This window comes from Pseudonaja textilis, chromosome 18 (genome assembly GCF_049901715.1).
Source record: "Pseudonaja textilis isolate UNSWEBS1 chromosome 18, rPseTex1.2, whole genome shotgun sequence".
Lineage (NCBI taxonomy): Eukaryota > Metazoa > Chordata > Lepidosauria > Squamata > Elapidae > Pseudonaja > Pseudonaja textilis.
This window is the reverse complement of record NC_142007.1, coordinates 3550776-3576374: the sequence shown is the minus strand read 5'-3', so window position 1 is coordinate 3576374 and position 25599 is coordinate 3550776. Positions and strand designations below refer to the sequence as shown.

Sequence of the window (25599 nt, the reverse complement as noted above, 5' to 3'; positions counted from 1 at the left end):
AGGATGTAGGCAAATGGTTCCCCAGCATGAAAACATCAAGAATGAACGAATAAACAGAAGATCTAAACTTGTGGCCTGAGATTATCCCGTTTTTCTCTTTGGACTCAAAGACAGGCCTCTAAACTCCGCAGGGAAATTCTGACTCACACCCTCCACACACCTCAACGCCCCCCGCCTCCTTACCATGAGCCCCTGAGTCAAATGCTGACTTCATGCTGAGCTTTGGCGCATCCCAACTAAATGAGGTATGATCCCTCTGTAATACCATAACCCACGGGTCTTCCAAATGAGGGCTGGGTCTCTCTGGAAGTCGCAAACATCTTAGAAAGGTGTATAGGTGTGTGCCATTTTTAAAAATCTCTGATCGGGCTTGCCCAGGCAAAATGAAATCATTCTTTGAACTTCACAAGCCCAGAGTCACTGGGAATCAGGTGACATATATATAATTTTAGAAACGAATAAAAATTAAAACAGCTACATTAAGTTCTTGTTGAGCCCTAAACCCTATGAAATTCATGGAGAGGTTCACATATCATTGACTAATGATATCAAAAAGTTAGAACCAAAAAACACTTAAGGGGAATGCATTGTCTTTGTTTCTTGCCAGAAAATTATCTGGATGGCCACTGTTTTTAATTTATGTTCTCGATCTCTTTAAGAAGCTGAAGACAGCATGGGATAGCATTTCCTCCGTAAGAAAAACTCCATGATTGAAACAAGATATCCTCAGCTCGTCCCCTTACAACCACCATGTGTTTGCTAGAAACATAGAGGTTGCATTTTCCGAACATGTTTGGGTGGGGTAGTTTCAATCCGATGCATTGTGGAAGCTCAGCCATTGTATAAGCCATGACAATAACCCATAATTTTTGAGCGTCACAAGAATATGGATTTAGAGTAGTGTGCATGTGGGACACCATCCATTAAGTTAGATCCCCAGTAAACTCAAGTTGCACTTAATTCAATTAAACTCTCTGTGACCAATTTATTTTATTGATTCCAGCAGTATCAAAATCCAGCCAGCTTTATCTGGAGGCAAACCAAGAGTATATCACTATGCTCTGGAAGAATAATTTGAAGGTCCCTCACATGCAACAATGGAGAGATTTGTCTTTGCAAGCATCTTCGGTGAGGTCTTAATCTATTTTTTTTGTTATACATAATATATACTTTTCTTTTGTTTTGGTCTGTGCATGCTTATGAAAGTCGTACATAGCCATCTATTACCCAAGGCTGTAATTTACTGCTCCCTGTTCCAGAACTAAAACCGGCCAGAGATACATGTCAGTGTCAATCAAACTCAAAGCGATACAAAAGCTTCCAATGTTACAGAACTTCTGGGTTTCAGCAGAAGGGCAGGCATGGGGTAGGGTTGGCTGCATTTGGGATGGGGTTACAGAACCGAAACTGGATTTGTGAGGGGAGTTTCAGGTCAACGGGGTTGAAAAGGAACACGGGACATGGGTAAAACGACGAGTTGGCCAAGACAAGGAAAAAGTGAAGCAATGAGACATGTTTAAAGTTACATATCCGCTGTTTTGCTCAAATGCCCCTTGGCTTCACCTGCTACTTAACCTATTCCCTCTTACTGCAGTTGAACTTCCAGGGGTGGTTGTCACTTCAGAAGCAGTAATTGAAATCCTCCTTCTGTTAGGATTCCGTCAGTTGCCCTAATTAAATCATGAGCCTCGAGCCAAGCTTCAAAAGAATCCAGAAGATTTATTAGGAACAACATGACCAGCATTAGCCTGTATGACGCCAACTCCGGCATACGTAATTTACAGTCACATGTGACCCTGTTTCCCCTCTCCTCCCTGGGTGTATCATAAATCAGACGCTCCAATGAAGCACGTTCATGGGCTAAGTGTCATCAATCACTTTCTCCAATTAAGGGATTTCGCTGGCCAGAAGATCCGGCAGCTTGGATTACAATCTTTTTAAGATAATGGTAGGAATGTACTTCTGGTTTTAAACTGCCACCCTGCTCCTCCCCCCCCCCACTTGTTTATGGCAACTCTAAAGCAGGCACAGAAATGCTTTACGAGTTGACATCTTCTTTTGAGAGCCATCGATAACCATCCTGACCCTGGAATCCCACCCGATCCCATAACATCTGCCTTGGAAAGCAGGCCAAAGGATGAAAGGAAAAAGAGAATAGATGCCCTCTAAGAAAAGCAAAGCAAAAAAAGGAACACGAAGACCAGTGGGAACGTTGTGCACCAGAGAAAGTCACTGGCTGAAAGTCCTAGCTGGAGCAAAGATACTGTGTGACTGGTCCCACATCTTGCATTCCTGATCCAGCACATCTTATTCCAAAGGGCGTTGTGGTTTCTTCTGAAACAAATCATGAACTTGCATGCAAGGGAAGGGTCATCTCCATTGAAAAATCTGGGTGTGCATTTTCATATATACTTCTTTTTCCCCTTCTTAATTTTCCATTTGCGAAAGAAAAATGGGGCGATAACGCTCCACGTGGCTGCTCTGAAAGGCTCAGCCTCCTTGAACGGTTGACGTGGGCTCAAGCTATCTTATTTTCTTTCCTGGTTTTTCTAATGGAATGACTTGATCATGATCTACTTGCCCAGCTACTAAAAATGCCACCTGGAATTGTCTGAGACGATGAATAATTTCAGATTCCCCTTTTCAAATAGAAGATGTCATTAAACCCAACGGATTTTTGATTGCAGAAGTCTAAAAAAAAACAGAAGTCTAAAAATAAAACCCCAAACCTATGAACAAATCAAAAGGTCACCTTACTGTACAACCCTCACTTTTGATCAAACCATCTAACAGGACATTTTGAGAACTATTTCCTCATCTCCAGGACATCAGCCCATGTCAGAAGGCAAGCTGACTATTTCTCATGTTATTGTGCCTTAACTAGCTTGACAAAATGTTAAGTTTCACCTCTGTCCACATCATGTAATCCAGTTTCTCCCCTCTGACTAAACTCTTCCTTCTGGTTGCCAAATTGCCGCCTTTGCGGGTGGCTTTCTGTCCCTCGAGATGAGAAATGGCCCATGACCTCAGCGGTTAAATTACCCTAAGATCACCTCATTCCCCATCAGTGTTTACGCTTGAGCCAGGGACAATCAGCGGACAAAGAAGAGAAAACAAAGAAACGTTTACGATGGCCCTCCCTGTTCCTTCCGATGTAATGAACATGTCATCAAGGACAGATAAATGAAAGAACCATCCATTTATTTTAGATAATAATATTTTGTACTTTATTTTTGTTCCCTCTCTGCCAAGGGAACAAGAGTTCTTTGGAACTCTGTAATTAACTTGTAACCCTTCACTGGAGGAAACCAGATTCGGTCTTTAAGGTCTTAAAAGAGCCATGTAACAGTTGATGGGAAATATTGTGTGTGTGTGTAAGTGTGTGTGTGTGTGTGTGTGAGAGAGAGAGAGGGGGGGGGAGCGAGGGAGGGAGAATGAATGAATGAATGAATGAATCTTAGACAGGATGCCCCCCGATCTAATTCCAGACAAAAAGCTCTTTCAGTTAATATGGAATAATTTCCCACAAGATAGGGTAGGGTAGGGTAGGGTAGGGTAGGGTAGGGTAGGGTAGAGTAGAGTAGAGTAGAGTAGAGTAGAGTAGAGTAAACAGACTTGGAAGGCATCTTGGAGGTCTTATAGTCCAACCCCTGTCCAAAACAAGAAACCATTTCAGTCAAATTGTTGTCCAGTCTCCTCTTAGAAGCCTCCATGTTGAAGCACCCACAACTTCTAGTGAGAAGTCATTCCTTCCATTACTGAAGGTCTTTCAGTAATACGGAAAGGCCAGAAATTGGTTAAAAAGGGAAACAAGAACTCAAGGAAAATGTTAGTAACAGACAGAGACAAATCATAGCTCAGTGTTCACAAAATAAAATCTGCATTCAAAGGGTCCAGATGTGGCTCACAGTGGTCTTTGTCATCCAGGGCACTCTACCTTATTCTGCCCTTGTCTTCTTCCCACCCCTTCTAGGTGGAAGATTGCAGGTGGTATTCACAAAAGGCCTAGTAAAGGCCTAGTAAAGCAGATCTCAACTACCAAGAGAGTCTCATTGGTTTTCCATGTGGGTCACGGGCGTATAAATTGAGGATGTGTGTAAGCTAAGAAAAATGGCTTCTGGTTATACCAAACCATCACTGTGCTTGACCAAAAGTAATGTGCCTATCGTCCTCACCGGCTGCCAGCTAACCACAACAATAACAGATTTAGAATTGAGATGTTGAAGGGGTGGCGGGGGAATACTTAAAAGTAGAACATACGCACACATTTTCAGGCCCATTGTTTACAAAGGTTAAGAAAAAAGGAAAAATATCAATTAATCTCAAATGGACCTCTGCATATGCTTAAACAAGCATGATATCGGCCAACATATATATATATTGATTTCGCCTCTCACTAAGGCTCTTGTCTCCAGGTGGTGTTTTCCTCAAGGTTTTAAATAAATATAAAGCAGTGGTCAGTGGCCCTAAAAATAATAATAATAATAATGCTTAGACAAAGACTCCGCCCTCATCCTTGGGTACCATCCAACACAATTATCCGAGTGTTTTCAGACCTCCTTGGTAATTATGGTCCCTAGCTTTGTTTTGTTTTGTTCTTGGGGTATAATTATTATGAACAGTGGCTGGAGGGACAGGTAATTTCATCCAAGGATTTGATTGCTTGGGTGCCTATAAAGGGCGATAGGTGGCTCCAGAAAAATTGCACAAGACCAGCCCTCCAGCAGCTGAACCCGATTCGTTTTGGGCTGTTGCTCCATGGGAGAGATGAAGCCTCTTGTCATCTCCGTCCTGGTTTTGGCTTGTGGTAAGTCAATTCCTCTGCTGTTCCTCTTCTTTCAAGAGTGGAATCGTAGGTGCTCTTTGCCATGTCTTTTATTTTAAAAATGTGGTTTTGCGGGGGAGATGTGGAGAGATTTTTTTTTCTCAAAGACAGTGACTTTCGTTCTGAGTTGGCTCCGTCGTTAAGCCAAATTGGAGTGAGGGAATGAAGCATGCTGGGAAGGGGAAACGGGCAGACTAACTAAGGCAGACTCTATGGCAAGGGTCTTCAAACTTGGCGTGTTTAAGACTTGTGGACTTCCAACTCCCAGAATTCCTGAGCGAACATGGACTGGAGGAGGAATTCTGGGAGTTGAAGTCCACAAGTCTGAAAGCTGTCAGGTTTAAAGACCCTCTGCTCTATGGCCTTGGGACTCCCCCCTTTCTGCTTCCCTAAAATGAACAATTCCTCTTTTTCAGGATTGGCTCTTGTGACCGGCACACCTTCTCAGTTCAATGAGATGATCCAACTCAGCACCGTTACCTACGGCCTGGCAAACTTCACCAACTATGGGTGCCACTGCGGACCTGGGACTCAAGGCCTTCCTGTAGATGCCATCGACAGGTGAGGGGTTACCTTCCCTTTTCATCCAACGGTATCGACCTTTGCCTACAATCCAGGGGCCATCGGGATTTCACGCTGAAAAGAGAAGCTCAAAAAGTGGCCTAATACATGTGGAATGTCCTAAGGATTCCACTGGAGTGGGAGAAATTTGAGAAATCAGTGGGTGTAATCAGAGCTGGAGTGGACCCCTTTGGGGTAACACCCGTCTTTTTTCTTGAACTCCAGCTACTGTTTTTAGAAACTGCATTCGCACATTCATTTAACTTGGCTGTCAATTAGCCCATTTTCTAGCTTTGTACCATGTTTGAAGAGAGATCATCCCAAGCATTGTCCGTGCTTTGGAATGGCTCCCGGGGGCAATCAAATTAGCTCCTTCTCTCATGACTTTCAGAAGGATGTTTTTTTAAAAAAACTTAGTTTTTCCAGTCAAGTTCATTTGTTATTGGTTTTATTCTTTTTTGCCTGTCCTTTTTTTTGGGGGGTGGGTGGGGGGGGGTGGTATTCTTAATGTGGTTTGTTCATTTGTGAATTTTAGCACCTAGATACATGATGTTTTTATTAGATGCACCATGGATTTTTGTGGGGGGTTACTGGGTTCATATCATGTAGGCTGCTGAGCATCTGAAAATTGCGGCGACATAGACAGAACAAACTGACAAAATAACTGATGATCTTCACCCAAGATGCAAATCCAGCCAGAAAAGAAAGCTACCAAGATTAAAACTAAAAAAAAACAAAAACCCTTCTCGTGTTTCATGCACGCGTTGCCAATTTATTTTCCAGGCAGCACTCATGTGCCAGTAAAGGCTTACTTCCACCTACCCCATCCTTGTATTTTTGAATTTTATCTATTAAAATTAGTATATTTAATTTGCTTACCAAAAATTGCAAGTGCTAAGGAAGAAAGAAGCCTCTGGCTGAATTATACATCCAGCTCCAAAGTAGGAATGAACTACTGATTTCAGATTTCAGATATTTCCTTTCTGCTGTGGCATCTATGTGGAACAGGCACGGTCTTGCAGGTAGCTCCCTTGTCAAAGTGAATTATTTGCCCTGCAAAAGCAGTCAGTCATGGCTGGCAGATAAGGGAGGTCTCCCTTCAATGCGAAACACTGAAGAACTCTGCCAGCCAGCTCCCTCAGGTGTATGCCATTCCATATTGCCTTCAATTGCATTAGATATTTTAAAGTTCAAGTAGGCTGGTACTTCCACTGTTTTAATCTCGTCTCATTTCTTGGAAATTTTTCTGCTATAAGATACTGGCTGGCTAGGTGAGAAAGATGCGTCATGTTTTATTTTACTGCTATTTTTATATTTTATTTAACCTACAAGAAGTTCGTCTTCCCTAAACCAAGGGTCTCCGAACTTGGCCAGTTTAATACTTCAACTTTTAGAATTCCTCAGTCAACATGAGTAGCTGAGGAATTCTGGGAGTTGAAGTCCACAAGTTTTTGAGTTTATCATTTTGATTGAGTTATAAGATAAGATACAAAATAGAAAAGTAAATAGGAAAGCAGCGGAGAGAAAGATAAGAAAAAGAAGTGAGGAAGGATAAGGAAGAAGAAAAAGAAACATTTGACTTCCGACTCTCTCTGTTGCAGTAAAATAAGCAACAGAAGAAGTCCACAAGTCTTAAAGCTGCCAGAGTGTCAGTTTTGAGAGCCATATTGAGACCAGATGCTTCCTCACTGCCACATTCTTGAGCCAGGGAAAATGGGAGGAGGGAATTTCTTGGAGCATGTGTGGTTAGACACAATAGCATTCTTCTTCGAAGTCAAGGTCATGTTATTTCTGCACCTGGGTGAGGGGGAAGTCTCAAGTTGGGACGGATGGTGATTGGGGCATGTGATGCAATGATGGGTGGATTTGTAGGTTTTACTTATTGCAAGGAAACCCAGAACTTTCAGATTCAGGATTTCCCAGATGTGCCAGTTTATTATCCAAATAAAACAGAACTTTTGAGAGGATGTCTGTCTCAGAGTTATTTGGTTGGAGTGGAGGTTTTCTGGAACACTGGCATTATCCCGAATCCGAAAGTTGCCAGAGACTTCCTACCATAAACTATATCAGGACTTAGCAGAGCAACGCGAGAAGTTTGTCCTGTGATAGAAGGAGGAGGTGTGACCAAAGGTGCAGGGTGAGTGAGCGAGCTATATTCTTTTCTTATTCCATTTCAGTCCTTGTCCAAAATGGCTGTGGACCTCCTAGAGTCTCAGTGCTGCGTATTAAGAAATCAAAACTGGAGACGTTATATAATTCTGCGCAAAGGCGTTCGGTGGCCACAGCCCTCCTGACTGAGCCATGTTCATTTATCGCTCTGGACATGTGCGTTTTCTTTTTCTACCGAAAGGTGTTGCCACAGCCATGACTGTTGTTACAACAAGGCGGAGATGTACGGCTGCAACCCCAAAGTCCTCAACTACCAGTTTTATGCCCAGAGAGATAAAGTCAAGTGCGGTAAGTTAAAGAGACGCTAAACTGGAGAATTGGATCAAAGTAGCGGTTTGCAAAAAGATCAAACTGAGAAGAGAGTCCAGCTAAGCAGGCCACTAGATTACTTGGATTTAAACTTTGTGCAACGTGGGAACTCAGCCATTGCAAGCTGTAATTTATGGCTTAGCATGAGTACTAGGGCTTCTGTGACCCAGACTGCGGTAGCTTGTTAAATCATAATTTAGTCCAGAAGCTGGCCTATTTGCAGCCACTTTTCACTTGGCTTAGATTTTGTAAGTGACCTTCGTTGGCCTGCAAGGGAAGATGTCACCCTAAATTTCATACACCCCTTTTTTAAGGCAAAAAAGTAAAAAAAGAAAAACAAATAAACCTGGGTGTCCAATCTTGGCAACTTTAAGATTTGTGGATTTAACAGATAACAGATAATCAGAGTTGGAAGGGACCTTGTAAGTCATCTAGTCCAACTCCCTGCCCAAGCAGGAGACCTTACACTATTTTTGACAGATGGGAGTCCAATCTCCTCTTGAAAGTCTCAAGTGATGAAGCTCCCACAACTTCCGAGGGCAACTTCTGTTCCATTAGTTGATTGTTCTCACCGTCAGAAAGTTTCTCCTTATTTCCAGGTTGAATCTCTCCTTGTTCAATTTCTATCCATTATTCCTTGTCTGGCCTTCGGGTGCCTTGGAGAATAGCTTGACCCCCTTCCTCCTCTCTGTGGCAGCCCCTCAAATATTGGAAGGCTGCTCTCCTGTCTCCCCTGGTCTTTCTCTTCCCTAGACTAGCCAGGCCCAGTTCCTGCAACCATTCACTGTATGTTTTAGTCTCCAGTCTCCTAATCATCCTGGTCTCTGTACTTTGAGTCTCAACATCTTTTTTATAGTGTGATGACCAAAACTGGATGCAGGACTCTAGGTTTGGTCTTACTAAGGCTTTATAGAGTGGTATTAGTTCCTCCCTTGTTCTTGATTGTATCCCTCTGTTAATTCAGTTTAGGATTGCATTGGCTTTTTTGGCTGGCACCTCACACTGCTGGCTCATATTTAGCTGGTTGTCCACTAAGACTCCAAGATCCCTCTTGGATTTCAACTCCCAGAATTCCTCCCAGCCAGCCAGCCAGTTTGGAGTTGAAGTCCCCAAGTCTTTAAAGTTGCCAAGGTTGGACACCCCTGAGGTAAACCCTGCCAGCCACTGTATTCTAATCTGCCCAAATCAGGCTGATCTACCTTCGGTTTGTGTTCTCATATGTGCATTTAGCCATGGTCTTCCCTCTCCGCAGTCAAATCAAGGGACCGCTGTGAGAAAATGGTGTGTGAGTGTGACCAGAAAGCTGCCAGTTGCTTCCAGAAACATCTTTTCACGTACAACCCTCAATTCAGAAACCTTCCAGTGGCCAACTGCAGGGCCCAGCGTCCATTCTGTTGAAGCTCATTTCCTTCAGCTGGAGGACGGAACTGCTCACCCTGTCAAAATTCTGCCTGCTTTCTCAGTCGCTTCTCTGCAAAACCGGAACCGCACGAAGGAGACCCAAAGCTCTCTTTATAAGAAGTAAGAAAAGCCAATGATACGATACATATATATATAAATATATATGCATTAACCTAGGGCAAAATAAACATGTCATCAACCTACCCTCTTGTTCTTCAGCACGCAATTTAGTTTGGCTTAAAGGCACCTGGTGCACTACATTGGTGTGTGTGTGTGTGTGTGTGTGTGTGTGTAGAAAATCACACCAGTGGTGAGATTCAATTTTTTTTGCTACCGGTTCTGTGGATGTGGCTTGGTGGGTGTGGCAAGGGGAAGGATGCTGAAAAATCTCCATTCTTACCCCACCCCACTAACCTGCTTTCCAGCTCTGTTCTCCTGTGCAGGGCAACCAAAGGAGACCCAGCCAATCAGCTGGGACTCAGGAGGCGGAGAATAGATGGATGTGGGGCCAGTCAGAGCTGGTATTTGCCGGTTCTCCAAACTATTCAAAATTTCCTCTACTGGTTCTGCAGAACTTGTCAGAACCTGCTGAATACCACCTCTGAATCAAACCCATGGTAGAAAACATGCATCTGTTTGAGTCTGGCGTTAAAAAAAAAAAAAAGACACATACACATTTTCGGGCAGATTGTGTTGCTTTGGCACTGGTTAAAAAAAAACACACCAGACTGAAGCCGACACGGGATTGAGCAAACATGAAACGGAGCCAAACGAAGGCTGACTGTGTGCTGGCATTCCCATTCACATTCAAGGGAAAGATGTCAACTCATAAAATATTTCTATGGTCTTTTTCGAGTTGCCAACAGAAAGGGGGGCGGGGGGGAGCAGTGCAGCAGTTTACAAAACCGAAAGTGTATTCCATAAATGTTTTCAAAGATAGTAACTAGGCTACTGAAGTTTCTGCCCCTCAAACTTCTAACTGGAGAGCATGACTGATGACTCTTGGCTATGGATGTGTCCCATTGGAGAATATGATTTATGACACAACCAGGGGATAGAGAAAAGGGCGACAATGAATGATGTGTCTCAGAGTCGGCTACACCCAGGCAGTGCCGGACATGTTAACTCCCAATAAATCCTTTTGAGGTTTTGGAAGTTTGGCTCGAGACTCATGATTTAATTGCGGGTAACTGCCGGAATCCTGACAAAAGGATTCGAAAAAGCAAACTGAACAGTCCAGGATTGGGCCTGCCAAAACCCCATGGTGTGAAATAAGATCTAATAATACAGGTAGTCCTCAGCTTACAACCACAATCGAGCCCAACATTTCTGTTGTTAAATGAGACAGTTGTTAAGTGCCGTTTTACGACCTTCCTTGCCGCAGTGGTTTAAGTGAATCAGTGAAGTTCTTAAATTGGTAACCCTGTTCTTAAGTGAATCTGGCTTCCTCATTGTATTCACTTTGTCAGAAGGTCACAAAAGGGAATCTCGTGACCCCGGGACACCGCAACGGTTGTAAACGTGAGCCTTTAGTATCTTTCTTTATTGATTAGCCCTTGGGCCATATCGAAGTGCAAAGTTCCAGAAACAAATGATTACTAAAATAAAAGCAATTTAAAATGGAATTGGAATAAAATACAATGTAAAATGAAATTGGAATAAAACACGGTCTAAAATGAAATTGAAATAAAATGCAATAATTTGAGACATAGATAAAATATGGTAAAATTGTATTTCGGTGTCATAAATGTGAATCGATTGCCAAGACGTGGCCGTGGGGATGCTGCAAAGGTCGTAACCGTGAAAAATGGGTCGCAAGTCCCTTTTTTTCAGTGCCCTTGTAACTTGGAACGGTCACTAAACAAACTGTTGTAGGTCGAGGACTACCTGCACACACATAAACAAATGTGCAACCCATATAGCATCACATCTCTAGCCTCACAGGCAGAACCTCCCCTATTTGCAGGTTGAGAAATGACAGAGATAGAGAAGGTGCAAGAAAAACGGCTGAACAAGTAGTCCTCAACTTACAACTATTCATTTAGTGACCGTTCCGAGTTACAACGGCACTGGAAAAAAAAAAAGACTGACAATCGGTCCTCACCTTTACAACTGGCACAGTCCATGTGATGCGACATTTGAGTGCTTGGCAACCGGCATGTATTTCAATCAATCAGAATAGAGCTGGAAGGGACCTTGGAGGTCTTCTAGTCCAGCCCCCAGCTCAAGCAGGAGACCCTATTGTCATTCCAGACAGGTGCCTGCCCAGTCTCTTCTTAAAAACTTCCAGGTGATTAAGCACCCACAACTTCTGGTGGCAAGCTGTTCCCCCGGCTAATTGTCCTCCCTGTTAGGAAGTTTCTCCTTAATTCCAGGTCTCCTTGGTGAGTTTCCATCCATTGGAAACATTTACAATGGTTGCAACATCCGTGTATGTGTGTGTGTGTGTGTGTGTGTGTGTGTGTGTGTGTGAGAGAGAGAGAGAGAGAGAGAGAGATGATCGCCACTTGCAAACTTCCCAGCCGGCTTACGACAAGCAAAGTCCATAAAGCAAGTGGGGTTTGCTTAACAACACGATTTACTTAACAACTGTAGCAATTTGCTTTAGAGTCACAGCGAAAAAAGGTCACCCAATTGGGCACACATTTCTTTACAGCCACCTTACATAACAACAGAAATCCCAGTTTCATTTGTGGTCGTAAGTCGACAACTACCTCTACGTATGTCTTCTGTTGCAGTGTGCATTTTATAAAGCATCAGAACTGTTTGCTCTTAGAAGTCTGCAATTAATCCCTCCCTAACATATAATTTAATAGCATTACTAAGAAAGCAGAAGTATAAACATTTCAAAGGAAAATATTTTGGCTTCTTAACCTTAGAACACAAAGTACTTATTCTAGCTTACCAAAAAAGAAGCCACCTGTCTTCCAGGCCATAAAACTGTTCCCAATAAATTTTATCCTATAAAATATAGCATGACATAATTTCTCATCAATTTAAAAGAGGTCCAAACCAGAAAAAAAATTACAAGGAAACCATAGTTGGTTTATTTGGAAGAAAAATCTCTCTCCCAAGTTTATTTATACTCTTGTAAATAAGGCATTGCTGTCCATCTCATCCACTCTCTCTCTCTTCTGCCCACCCCCCACCAAGATTTTACAAATACTTATATTTTGCTTGGAGATATATTACATTTTTAGCATATTAAACAAGGACTTCTATACACACTAAAAAATTAAGCACTTCCAAGAAGAGGTCTGTACCAGTACAAAACTCTTCCCTATAACCTTGTTTTTTTTAAAAAAAAAAACCATGAAACGATGTGAGTATTTTTTTTATAAAAATAACACTTTCCATCCATTTTTGTTGTTTAAAAAAAGAGAAGGAAGAAAAGACATCAAAATATTTTAGCAAGCAATAGGGTGACTATGGCACATTTACCAAATTATGACTAAGAGAGCCGGGCCAGCCGTCTCAATTTCCCACAGTACCCCACAATAAGATTATATCAAGTGTTCTGGTGCATAATTGAAATTCAAATCCCCCTAATCAAACTTCAGATTTCACCAGAAAGGTTCCATTTTGCCAATGAGTTAGTTCCTGGAAGACATTGCCTTTAACATTTCTCTTTCCAATTTTGAAAAAGACAGAAACCTGGCAATGACTTAATCTGAAGGCATAGCTCTGGGACTAAGTTCTCATCTGCCAACAAGTTAGCCAGGAAGCCAGACTTTGAGTTCTAGTCCACCAATATTTTCTTCCAACCATTCACCCCATCCATCCATTCAGAAAGAAAAGGAAGCAAATGATCCCAAATTGTCTGAATTGGACTTCATGCTAAACCAGGGGTCGCCAACCTTTTGGACCTCACCAACCACCAAACTCATAATTTTAAATCCTGCGGACTAAGAGACCCTGGGAAAATCCCCCCAATAGTCTGCAGGAAAATTCCCCACCCTGTTTTCCTAACAATCGATCGTTCTTTTGGGGGGATCACAGGATAACACCTCCAGCTCCATTCTCAGGGGGAGAGAGAGAGAGAGAGAGACTTTTGACTTCATGCAAGGAAAGCAGCAGAAGCAGCAGAAGTCTTTCTTTCTGTCCCACAAACTCCGCCAGAAATGAGTCTTTGTGAGACTTGTCACGCTGGTGCAGCCTCTTGGAGCAGGATGCCTTGCAGGGTCCCAAAGACTCATTTCTGGCAGAGTTTGGGGGAGAGAAAGAAAGACTTTGGCTGCTTTCCTTGCGTGCAGCCAAAAGCAGAAGAAGAAAGAAGCGGAAAGAAGCAGCCCGGTGGCCAGGCGCGTGGGGCGAGTTCCCGTGGGCCATTTGGGAGGCACAGCCTTGTATTCCCATGCATCCTGGATTAATTGTTTAGGGGTGACATTTCCCTGTGGACTACCAAAATTTTCTCATGGACCACCAGTGGTCCCCAGCCTGCTGGTTGGCTAAACCATAATGCACTGCCTTTGGAATGGGTCCCGTCAAACTGTATTTTCTTTCATGAGCTACAATTAAATTGAACCCCTGATGAGCCAAGACTAGTAATAGATGGGAATAATCCTTCCCTATCAGACCCTGTCAGGCAGCTATTATGACCTTGTTTGTCTTATGTTTGCAACTGGCAGCCAGCTGCCAGAAAGAAAACGAAGCGCCAGCGAAGAAGGCAACTCCCTGACCAGTAAGGAAGAAAACCATAGAAAAACCTTCTAGTTTGTGTTGATCCATTTCTGTGGCTAATCATTCTGGCAGATGTATTTGCAAGGACGTGCCATTATTGTTCAGAAAGTCTGGGGAATGGAGGGAAAAACCTCCTTGGGGAAGGTGTGTCGAAACTGGCGTGCGTTTTAGAGGATGCGTAGAGACGTCGCATCTCAGATAGACCCAGCTCTTTACAAGTTATCCCTCCTCGTTTTTGTGTTTTGGTCACACAGGAAAACAAAAACCAAAAACCCTCATCTCTCGGTTACTCCTTTGGGTTTACCATCAGAAGTAGACGCCGGAGGCGAAAACTATCGATAAGAAGGATGGAAATGAAGGCTACGCCGGTTGAGTTTCTCAGGATTGTTGGATGCCATGTGGGAAAAGTCCCGGAAGATGTCAAGGTAAGTGGCATCTCCTGTGGGAGAAAGAACACAACAATGGCATTGATCACACCAGGTTTAAGGAGAAGGTGGGATTTCATGCATGTTGGTTTTCCTCCTGGCGAATAAGCTCAGTTTTTTGGGGAGAAGAAGAAGAAGAGGGGAGGATGCCTGAAAACGCTGGCCATGTTCACACATCCCGTGAAGGTTGTGTGATTTAGTACAAAAACCACATTGACTCAGGGGTGGGATTCTACCGGTCAATGGAACCGGTTTTGTTACAATTCTGCGCAGTTCGGAGAACTGGCAAATCATGCCCCTGGCTGGCCCCGCCTCTCTCCTCCCGCCACTCCCCTCCCCGCCCAGTCAGTCCTCACCACGCATGCGCGCCATCCTGACTGCATTCTTCCCCGCCCAGTCACTCCTGAAGGTATTTCTTTTTTCCCGACTCCCAACGATCAGAGAAGAGAAGACACGCCCGCAGTCACATGGTCATGCCCACCCAGCCACGCCCCCTAGCCATGCCCACAGAACCGGTTGTTAAAAAAAATTGAACCCCCCCCCCCCCTGCACTGACTGGGTTTGTGTCACGTACTAAATGGTAAACCGTGGCTTGTAAATCTCTCTAGCGGAAAGTATGGTATCTAAGACTAATGCAATGAGTAGTATTAATTTTCTTGACGGGCCCATCACACACACACCACACAGGTTGTAAAACACAAAAGCTCTGGCACAGCACGCTAGTTTCTGTTTCAGGGTGTCCACAGATCCCAACCATTCTTTGGGTGGAAAAGGCAGAAATGACGGGCAGCAGGAAAGCTGAACTTGATAGCAACGTGCGCATGCAAAATATCTTGAAGGCAAGACTGAAAAACCGTGGACTGTAGAAACGAACACACACGAGCCTGGAGTCATTTCCTGGAGGAGCTGTCCAGGGAAATTCTCCAGAAATCCTAACATCTCTTCTTGGCTCTTGTTTCCTCCTGAATTTTGATCAAAAGGATATTTCAAGCATTAAATCCCAAACGGAGAGTTGTAAGTATCTCCCGCAGCGTTCTGTTGCAGGTTTTTTTGCTTTCCTTTTGAAATCTCCCAGTTCAGATTTTTATCAGTGATGCACATGTCCACAACGTTCAAACATCGCAAAAGGGAAAACAAACTTGAGTAAAAGCTACATTTTGTGTGCATGCAGGTTCTTTCCGTTACTGGAGTTACTCTTTTAACATATTAGCAGAATGTTTCATACACAACAGCTTGTTACAGTCGTCCAGATGATTACAGCCCTAATTTTGTATACAACTTGGAAATGGAAACCAAGGAGGAGTTTTAAGAAACCACTCTCCAGCTGGAAACAAGATCAAATGATATGGAACTTCCACATTTCAGAAGAATTTTTGGAAAACTGGAATGCCTCAAAAATTTCAATCCCCAGTATCTCTGGCTGCAGAGTGAACTCAGCTAGACTCTGCCCCCAAAGAGGTGTGAATTCTTCACCTTTCTTTATATCCCCGTCACTGTCAATGAACGTTGTAAAAAGATAGTAATTTACATATCACAACCTGTTTTCAGCTTATAGTTTGGAGCAGAAACACATGGTTGGAAATGGACAGATTTGAGCAGGCCTATTGTGACCCATTAGAGAGCAGGAGCGAAAGAGAAGCGCATCTAATGGTCTGGCACTTTTGAGAGTATTTTTTAAGAGCAGCCAGGAACCACGAAGGAAATAGCGCCAGTGGTAGTTTATGCAGCAAGAAGATTAAATTGGCAGAGAGATAATTAAGAGGAGAGAGCTCCTTATGTTAAATGTTAGGCAGGGTGCAGAGAAAACTAAATTTATCTCTCTTCGTTGCTCTCCACCCAGTGACCAGCAGGAAGCTTTGGCTAATTGCAAATCATCATCATCATCCTTAAGCTTGGCTCTAGGAATCGCCAGCATCCTTTCAACTTATATCTTTACACTCCCCCCCCACAGGAGAAACTCCTCCTGTTATTTTAAGGTTAACAACCATAGGAGCTTCAGTTCACGCCTAAGTGGAAGGGGTTGTGCAGCGTCCTTGCCACTCTTCAAGTAGGCAGAAGTTCCTTTCCACCTTATCACCAGGCCCTGAAATTATTTCCATTCCATTCCATTGACAGGGTTGAGCAAAAGGAGACACAGGGGCCGTGCATTAAAAAAAAAGTGGGGTCTTTATCAAGGCCACCCATCTTGTTTGTTCTTTTGAAGACATTTCCTTGAGGGCTACCCGTTGGCCCTGTTACAAGCAGCTTCTGAATGGCTGGTCCCTGCTAGCTCTCTTTGCAAATCATCCCAGCGTTGAGCTTTCAATTCAAGGCCGGCTTTGCCTCATTCCCAACTGCTATCTGCAGCTTGCTTGCCAACGGGGAGTTTTTGCCCGAATTGTTACGTCTTATCTCTGAGGAAGCTGGCAGGATGAAAGGGCAGGAGAGGTGAGGTACTATTTCTCCTCCCACACTCCTTTGAAGTGTAGCCCCCAGTCATGTCTACCGCTGATCCCTGGGAGGATAAAGCCGGTATGTACTACTCAGTTGGCATGGCTCAACCTTTTGACCTAGTGTCCTTTTTTTAATTTTTTTAAAAAAATGTCGCCGTAAACTACACCCGTGGCGAAACTGTGGCCAGGTGAGATGCGCTGTGAGTCACAGAGCAGTCCTGCAAGCCCGTGCTTGATTTTGGAAGATAAGAGTTCCCCAAAAACTTGAGAACTCTTCCCAAGAATGTCATCTGAATCCCAGCCTACGTTTTGGAACGTAATCGTAACCGATTCCAGACGATTTAATTCCAGAATGGCACCCCTGAGTTTCACCTCTGTGCAATTTAGTTTTGCCATTGGAGGTCCCTGGGAGATTTTCTTGACTGCCCAGTTTAGCCTGTATCTCAGGCCACACACACCTCCCCCTAGTCAAGCATCACTGGTTTCTAGCCCTGAAGCGCAGCCAAGATGGACTCTGGACCTTTTGCTTAGATGATATTAAAAAAAGAATGGGAAGAGTCAAAACCCTTCATCTTTATGGAAGTCACTCTGGAAAGCAGGACCCTTAACATCTCTGCTTCCCAGAAACCTCTGGTGGCCTTAAACGATGCTACGCGATTCCCAGTGAAGGCTCCCTCCCAGTTAAGCATGTCTCCAGCTGCAACTTAGGTAGACCTCTTCATCAAATTAAAGCAAATAATTGCTGGAGAAAACAATAGAAGGGACAGCTTAGTTAATTCTAGAGGGGTGCTTTAACAATTCCATTAAGATCCAAGCCTCTCCCGGCTTCATCACTAATGACCCTCTGCATTGTGGCTGATGCCAATCTTTTTTTTTGAGTGGGGGGGTCCCAAAGCTTGAGCGTTAATATGCAGGTGCAAGGCAGGGAGAAGAAGTGACAGATCACAAAATAAACACCAAGAAGCAAGAAGAAGAGGAGATAAAAGCGTTTACTCTAGATTTTTATTAACAGTGTTTCAAGAGACAATAAAAGGAAGAAGAGGAAGGAAGTAAGACATTAGAGCATCAGATTTTTTTTTTCTCTCTCTCTCCCCGCTGCCCCCATCCCTGGCTTTTTCTCTGTAGGTGCCAAACTTTTCTTTCCTTGTTGTTAAAAAATCATACAAAGGTAAACAACGTACAGAGAATTCAAGTTCAAAAGCAGCACTCAGCAGACAGACCAGGTAGGGCAAAAAAAAAAAAAAGAGAGAGAGAGGAAGATAGGAAGTTAATAAGAGGTCGGGGTTTTTTGTTTGTTTGTTTTTCCTCCCCAAGAAAGAGGAGCAAAATAAAAAATAAAATTTAAAAAGGAACCAGTATTACAAAGACTGTCCTCAAAGCAAGCCTAAGAGATAGAAGGAGGGACTAAGATGCGGGAATCTATTTACAGTTTCTCAACCCACCATTTCTGGAACTTGAAAACGAGAGCAGTACACTTGGTGGCTTTCTGAGGTTTCTGTGCATCCAACTGAAACAGGTGGCTACTTTTGGGGTGCAAGGATGGAAAGCTGCACGTCAAAATTATTCCCTTCCATCCCTCTCCACTGAGTTATTCCACTAAACTACCGTTTTTCTCCCAAGCTACGAGGTTTATTCCCGCAATCTCCCCTGGTATCGAAGACGTCAAAGGTCATCAAGTGATTTGGCTGAATACATATAACTCCTAGCTCAGGGGTGGAAAAAAGCAAGAACTACAGCTCAACTACATGTCTCGCTCCCGTTTTATTTAATTCAGTGCTGTTGAAATAGGAAAGTGTAGGACTCCTGGCTTGGGAAGGGCCGGAATTCAATATACGGCGCTCTAACTTTTATAAATACAAAAATGTCTTCCTTTTCTAGTATAAAAATAAATACGTTTTTCCCTTGAGGTGAGGATGCCCAGCGTTGCAGAAACCATCCACCTGTCATTTCCTAAGTTTAGTTTCCAGCTTAGTTCCTAAAGAAAGAATTTAAGCACAACCCCGTGTGCCTCTCCGATCAGGTTTTAAACCCGATGCCGTCCCACGGGATTGACTGTACTGCACTGGTTAAGGCAGCGTTTCTCAATTTCAGCCATTTTAAGACAGGTGGACTCTGACTCCCAGAATTCCTCACGGTAGGCTGGGAGAATTCTGGGACTTCCAAGTCCACCTGTCTTAAAAGTGGCCAAGGTCGAGAAACACTCGGTTAAGGCACAGGACAATGGGTAGGAAGACCCCAGTTTGCATTCAGCCTCAGCTATGGAAGCACCATGGGTTACTCTAGGGCCCGCCACCGTCCCTCTCTCGGTCCAGCCCCTCCGCATAAGGTTCGCTATGGGGAAAACCATGAATCAGGCATGTCGAACCTGCTGCCTTGGACTCCTTGAAGAGAGGCAGGATCTGAGTCTAAAGGAGAAATCCCCTGAAAGATCTCAGCATTAAGCTTGCAACCTTAAGACACGCAAAGTGAAAAGATCCTAGGATCTGACTCAGTCCGACTTCTTCCTCCGCTCTGGGATGGGAAAGTGGATTACAGCACTTCCCTATTTCTCGGGCAGCTCGATTCCTGGTTTTCCCCAGGGAGGGAAATAACTTTTTCCCAGCTTGCATCACTGTGGGGGTTGGGTGCCAGGTGTAACAACCCAAACCACTTTATTTTCTTCCTTGAAACACTCCCGTGTTCCTGCCCCCCGGTGGTACAGTTCTGCACTGCAGCCCAGGGAAAGTGACATCGAGCCACGGAGGCAACGCTGTCCTAAAGAGAGGACTGGGGGGGGGGGGGATTATTTATTTTATTTATTTATTTTAACTCAGAGACCCGATTAGGAGATTTAATCCATCCACTCACCCAGCTGAACAGAAGATCTGCAACGCTTGGGGCATTTCGACATTTCCCTGTAGAGAAAACCTATTTTTTTGAATCGGGTCCAATTATCTTGACTCGGGTCAACTTTCCATAACGGAACCTATGCCATAAGTTTCACCTATCCTCTACTTCCTGCAGGCCTAGGATTGGGGCATGTGAGAATCCAGTCTTATGGGTGAAAGCATCCCTGGGTACCCCAAATTCCTATGGAAACAGCACTCAGCCTATTCTTCACAACTTTTCAAATCTTAAAAGTGTTATTTTCTCATTGTTTTCCCTGCCCAGCTGCCATTTTGCCTCCAACTTAAATCACACCCACCTGTCACAGTGGACAATGCACAACCACTAGCCACTTGAGCTGTGCACGCACATTTAGGCACGGCTCCAAATCCTACTTAGTTTCAAAGGATGAACTAAGTTAATTGAGAGGCAACCCAGAAAATTTTTGGAAACTGTAATGATGCAGTTTCATCCCTGGTACTCCAAGGCTTTATACCAAAGCCAAAGAAAAGTTTCAAGAAAATTATATATACGTATATATAATTTTCTTGAAACTTTCTTTGGCTTTGGGGTGTGCGTGTGTGTATATGATACATATATTTCCTTCTCTCCTCTACATATAAATATAAATATGTAGAGGGGAGAAGGAATGAAGCAAATTGGCTGATTATTATTTCTTTTGGTAAAAGATACACTCCCTAGCAACTGTACAAAAGGAAAAGGAAAAAAATTCCTGACATTAAATACACCGAAAAGGATACTGAATGTAGGGTGGGTGGAAGAAAATAAATAAAAAATACTTGCAATGGTCCACCCAGCCATCTTTAGTAATAAATTAAATATTTAACAGTGTCACCCATTTTAAAAAGACGGCACATAACTCATAATAAAAAGAACATTAAAAATCTTTTTTTTTTTAAAAAAAAAAAGGAGAACCCAATACTGTTAAATAGGAAAAAGTGCACAAAGTCAATTTTATACATTGCATCTAGAGAAAGTACATCTTAAATACATAAATCACCATGTCAGAAGAGCAGAGATCAAGTCCTGCCTTAGGATAGAACGGAGAGCCTGGAAGAGAGGCCCTGGGATGGGTCTCTCTCCCTTTCGCTCATGCCATTTCTGTCCTCCTTCGCCTTTCTACACACAGGGCCTTTTCTTGCCAATCTCAAACTGAAGAAAGGTGTTCCACCGCGAGACAGAGAGAAAGACAACCAGGCCAGTCACAGCACAGTTTCATACAGCATAGACATTTTTCCCAGAGAGGTCATTTCTGGAGGATCTCAAACCGCTTTCGACCATTTCCTGTACGTGGGCGCAATCGCTCCTAAAGAGACTTTTGCCAGGCGAACGGAGTTAGGCCAGAATTGGACCCAGTGAAATAATCACTGTTGCTGGCCCTCCTCCAAGAATCTTGGGAATTGCAATTGGATGAGTTTGGGTGAGAAGGAACATCTGGTCATGTAGAAGTTTCAAACAGGGATCACCGCAAGATTTGGAAGAATTGGTTTTGGACAGATAGGAAATGAAATGATTGAGAAAAATAAGAGCATCATTAATAGGAATATACATCCTTGTAACTGGTGGGCAACTAGTTCCCTCTTGATTGGTTGGCCTAAAATACCAAGGATATCTGTCATCATTGGTCATCTCTCATTTGTGATCCTTCTCTTTAATAATACCATGCAATAGCTGTTAATCCTGAGGCCTTATTACATTTGCTTGGAAGCATAGGGGAAGCTTGTTGCTTTTCACCCAGAATGGTACCTCTGGTTAAAAAAAATCCCTCATCTCCCTTCAAATTTCCCGAGCGGAGGTCACAACGGTCGTTGAGAAATGGTAAAATTCCCCTTCTGCCTTGAAAAGGAAGGCATCTTCTCAACATCTGGATTAATTTAGTTTGGCTTGCTGGTCTGGCCATCACAATTTGCAACAACGTCCATTTCTGTTTCCCTGCTTACAGCATTTTCAAGATGTTAGGGTTTCCAGTTTGCTTGAACTGCGGGTTCCACACAGCACCTCACCACCCCAAAAATCCAAGTTGCCAATTTCATCGCTTTTGTTTCTAAAAGGGGGCCTAAGTGCCCCATGAGACTCTTTTTGGGGCGGGGGGGGGGGAAATCTCCAAAGCACTGGGACAGCCTAATCCAGGAGATGAGAAATGTAACCCCTAAAAAAAAAGTTATATCTAAGGGTTACTTCACAGCAGGATGATTAGGTAAAGAATGCGTTGGAATATTTCCTCCTGGATTCTACCTATTTGGCTGGAATGGAGCAGAATCTAACCTTGTAATAGACCAGATCTCAAATGACTTGGAATCAGGGAATAATAACAATCGAGAGAGGAAATAAATAGCAAGAGATGGGAGAAACCAAGAATTCATAAGCAAAGTGTTATCAAACTCAACAGAAAGCATGAAGAGACACTTGGGATGGAGGACTGAACTAACTGTTCTTGTAAAGAATGTTTCTATTTTATCAAATGATTGATAAAATTTTGATGATGGTCCCCCAAAAAACCCACTCCAAAAAAAAAAAAAAAGAAGAAGAACCCACTGGAAAAAGCACAGTGATGAAGAAGCGATGAACCTTCTTGCATGCTCTAGGCCAAACCTTCACAAGCTCAGCCTAACTAGACTTTGCAGGATGGCGGTGAGGAAAATGCAGGCCCCCTCCTACCACTCCCTGAGCACAAAAATGGAACGCAAATGGCGTCTGGCTTCCTGCTTTTACAAAAATAGATCAAGGGTAAGTTGTACATGAAGGAAAAAAGGGCTGGACACCATGCGTGTATGGCTATTCTATAAATATATGCCAGCTAACCCTACATTTCACACGAGTTATCTGGAGAAGGGGTGCAAATGGGAATCGGAAGCCCAGATCGAGCACGAAACGGAGTTGAGAGGACAGATGGTTAAAAGAACGCCTCTCTCTCTTTTGACGCATACAAGATTACCTCCTAGTGGAGAGAGAGAGAGAGGGAAGAGAGAGCGCGCTAGGCTGGCGACTTACGTAACCCAGGTTGAGTATGATCAGATAAAAGTCGCGTGAAGGAGGCCACGACCATTACACAAATGGGATAAGTCGGATGTTGCAAGAAAACTTAGGGACAGGATGCTCAGGTGATCCTGAGTTGGCCAAGGGATAGTGGCTGCAGATGGAAGGAAGCAAAACAGAACAATGTAGCTTGGAGCAAGCATGCATTGACGAGCAAGATGAAGCCAAGCCAACTGAAAAAGCTGGATTCCAGTCAAAAGAATCTACCCTTGTGTGCAGGAGAGTCTCTGTTTCTCCAAGGGACCTGATCCCCAAAGCTTAGCTTCACATTTGAACCGACTCAACATTCTGGAATATCCCAATTTGCCAACTTTGGAACAAGGGGGCTCACTTTTATACGCCTTTCTAACTGCTCCTGTTCTACTCTTCTTTTAGACCCTATTCCTCCTTCGGGGTAAGGAGCAAGTACAGACCCCTTCAGTGCCCTAAAAGCCCCTCAGGGGAAAAAAAAAGGATATTCCACGTTCACCTCGTGCACCAGCTTTTTTCCTATCTCCCTGGTTCCATCACCACCACCAGATTCCAGCGGGAAATCAGAAGGAAGAATTCCGAGAATCCCACCTGGACTTAACCCTTATTCATAGCCACAGCTGACTTCACCCGTTGATGCAAGACTCCTTAAGTCACAGGGCTCCCAAAGCAGAATCCCAAATTGCACAAATCAAAGCAACCTGCCTCTATGGCTTAGCACAAGATTGAAAAGGAGAAGGCGATGACTCGAGGCCGCAGAACGAGGCGGAGTCCAAAGCCTTGGGACATCCCCGCCTCTTTTTTTCCATCCTTCTTGCTTCCTCCCTTCCCAAGTATCACCGAACCAGTGCCTGCCTTGGAGTTTACATCCACTCCTCGGAGAGAAACGGCCTACTTTCTAACTCTATAAAGCAAAATCTTGTCTTCTGAACAAGACCATCGAAAAACCCAGAGTGGATTTCGAGAATAACTTGTTTTCTGTTCTAGCAAAAAACAAAAACAAAAAACCCCACCCCACCCCATAATAAAATAAATAGTGCCCGCCCGCCCTCAATAACCTGAATTCTGGAATTCTGTGAGCCCTCTGCAATCATGCATTGGTGAGAAGGGGAATCACAGCCTTTGTTAAGAGTGCACATGCAAAACAAAAAAAAAAAAAGGACAATTTCTGAATTTTCCCAGTTCCCAAGAGATTTGATCAAGGGAATGCAGTTACTTAGGGATATCAAACCCCCCCTTTCCCCCCACCCCCAGGTTTGATCTAACTATCTAGCTAAATGTTGCTTCAAGAAGTGAGAAGAGAGAAATGTTACGCTGCTCCCTGGCTGTGGCTGTGTTGTTTTTTGTTAAAAAAAAGGGTGGGGGGGAAGAAAGAAATAAAAAGAAAGGGGCACGGGGAAACCCATCGCCGGCGACGAGTGCGTTCTTCCAAGCCTCACCACTTTTGGAAGTCGAGGGTGAAGATAAGCGCAAAAGTTGGAAGGACAAAGACAGAGGTATTCTTTCAAGAATACGCAGCCATGTTTGTCCCCTGGCTGGAGGCGCTTGAGTTGGCGTCCCACGCTCCGAGTGTGTAGCACAAAAGACAGTATACAAAAGGGGAGAGGGCTGTATTCCCTCCTCCGTATCCACTGATGATGACATTGGAGCATTTTCCTTCCAATACAGAAAGGAAATTCAAGGATGAAGAATACCAGCATTTGGGGAAGAAAGAGATGTCCCAGACATGCTAATTTTCTATGGGCAGGGATTTTTCTTTTTTTAAATATATGGTGAGATAGTCATTGGAAACAAATTGATTGCCTCTATGCCAAAAAACAGCCCCAAATCAGGTTACCCTTCAAGCTGCCTGACGGGTTTATTCCTCTCTCTGTCTTTCATTGATGAGAATTGCTCCTGAGGATCGGACCAAGGGGTATCTCACAGAGGCCCAAATCAAGTATCTCAGATGTCATCTCACCTCAAACACCCATTCTGTATTTTTCCAGGGGGAGGAACACTCTGGGATGGACCATCTGATCTACTGGCTTCACTGGTGCCAGCCAACCGGCCAACCTTTCCTGCAAAGGATGCAGGGTTCTGTCCCCCTCGGGGACAAAGGCAAGCATGGACCGCACGTGCCAAGTTTTCTCCTCCCCGACATAGCCTGAATTGACCTCTGTCTTCACCCCGCAAGGATTGCGTCCTCATCTTGGAAGCGGCTGAGTTATGGCTTGAACCAGCTAAGCTGACCTCCTGGCTCATTCCCATCAGTCCTCACCAGAGGAAGCATTTGGCTTGCAGGAACCTGGGAGGGAGGGAGGGAGGGAGGGAGGGAAGCCCCTCTCACCTCCCCAAATGCTTCTTGATCCATGAACTGCAGCACGTGCTGAGAAGACACCCAACTGGCAGCCCAGCTGAACTTAACCCCTGCCTGGTCCGCGCTCAAAACGGGCCTATCTCATTCCGGGCCATGTGTTAACTGTGTATTATGCGTGTGCGCTTGCGTGTCTCGTGCGTCCGTTTCCCCCCTCCAATCTGATCTGGGATTCCTACTGCAAGCCGGTTCAGCATTGCCGAGAGTGCGCCCAAGACAAAGAAAAGAGACAGATGCAGGGAGATAGAGAGAGAGAGAGAGAGAGAGGTTAAGAATAAGCCTCCATCCGGTTCGGTTTGGGATCGCTTTCCAAATGTAGCTTCGATTCCTTCCTCCCACCTCCTAAGCAGGTTTCACCTCCTGTTTTTAGGCCTGGGGAGACCATTTAGACAGTCAAGTGCTGCTTTTTAGGGGGAAAACCGAAGGGCAGATTTAAGCTCAGATGCACCCACTCCCCCTGAACCAAATGCAAAATAAAAAATAAAATCTGATCCCAGTTGGTTTTTAAGGGTCCTCTCTCGCTTCTCCTCCTCCTCTCGCTGTGCAGCA

At 44.0% G+C, this 25599-nt stretch overlaps 2 protein-coding genes across 2 annotated transcripts in view; one reads left to right on the top strand and one right to left on the bottom strand.

Annotated features, from left to right (window-relative positions):
* Nucleotides 1-4654: 4654 nt before the first annotated feature.
* LOC113446192 (phospholipase A2 homolog otoconin-22-like) lies at nucleotides 4655-9468 on the top strand. The gene is made up of 4 exons (XM_026715730.2): nucleotides 4655-4807; nucleotides 5242-5386; nucleotides 7737-7843; nucleotides 9117-9468. The coding sequence occupies exons 1-4, from the start codon at nucleotides 4759-4761 to the stop codon at nucleotides 9260-9262; spliced, it is 447 nt and encodes a 148-aa protein (XP_026571515.2). The 5' UTR covers nucleotides 4655-4758; the 3' UTR covers nucleotides 9263-9468.
* Nucleotides 9469-12567: 3099 nt separating this feature from the next.
* Nucleotides 12568-25599, bottom strand: part of ACAP3 (ArfGAP with coiled-coil, ankyrin repeat and PH domains 3) — an 81895-nt gene continuing 68863 nt past the window's right edge. The window contains exon 26 of the mRNA XM_026715700.2: nucleotides 12568-14384. Within this exon, the coding sequence (XP_026571485.1) occupies nucleotides 14278-14384 (107 nt within the window). The 3' untranslated portion in view covers nucleotides 12568-14277. The remainder of the gene's footprint in view (nucleotides 14385-25599) is intronic.

Excerpts from the sequence above, each read along its gene's own strand:
- LOC113446192 (XM_026715730.2), top strand. The coding sequence starts at position 4,759 with ATGGGAGAGATGAAGCCTCTTGTCATCTCCGTCCTGGTTTTGGCTTGT. Across the intron at positions 5,387-7,736 it reads CCTGTAGATGCCATCGACAG|GTGTTGCCACAGCCATGACT; the intron begins GTGAGGGGTTAC and ends TTCTACCGAAAG. Across the intron at positions 7,844-9,116 it reads GAGAGATAAAGTCAAGTGCG|TCAAATCAAGGGACCGCTGT; the intron begins GTAAGTTAAAGA and ends CCCTCTCCGCAG.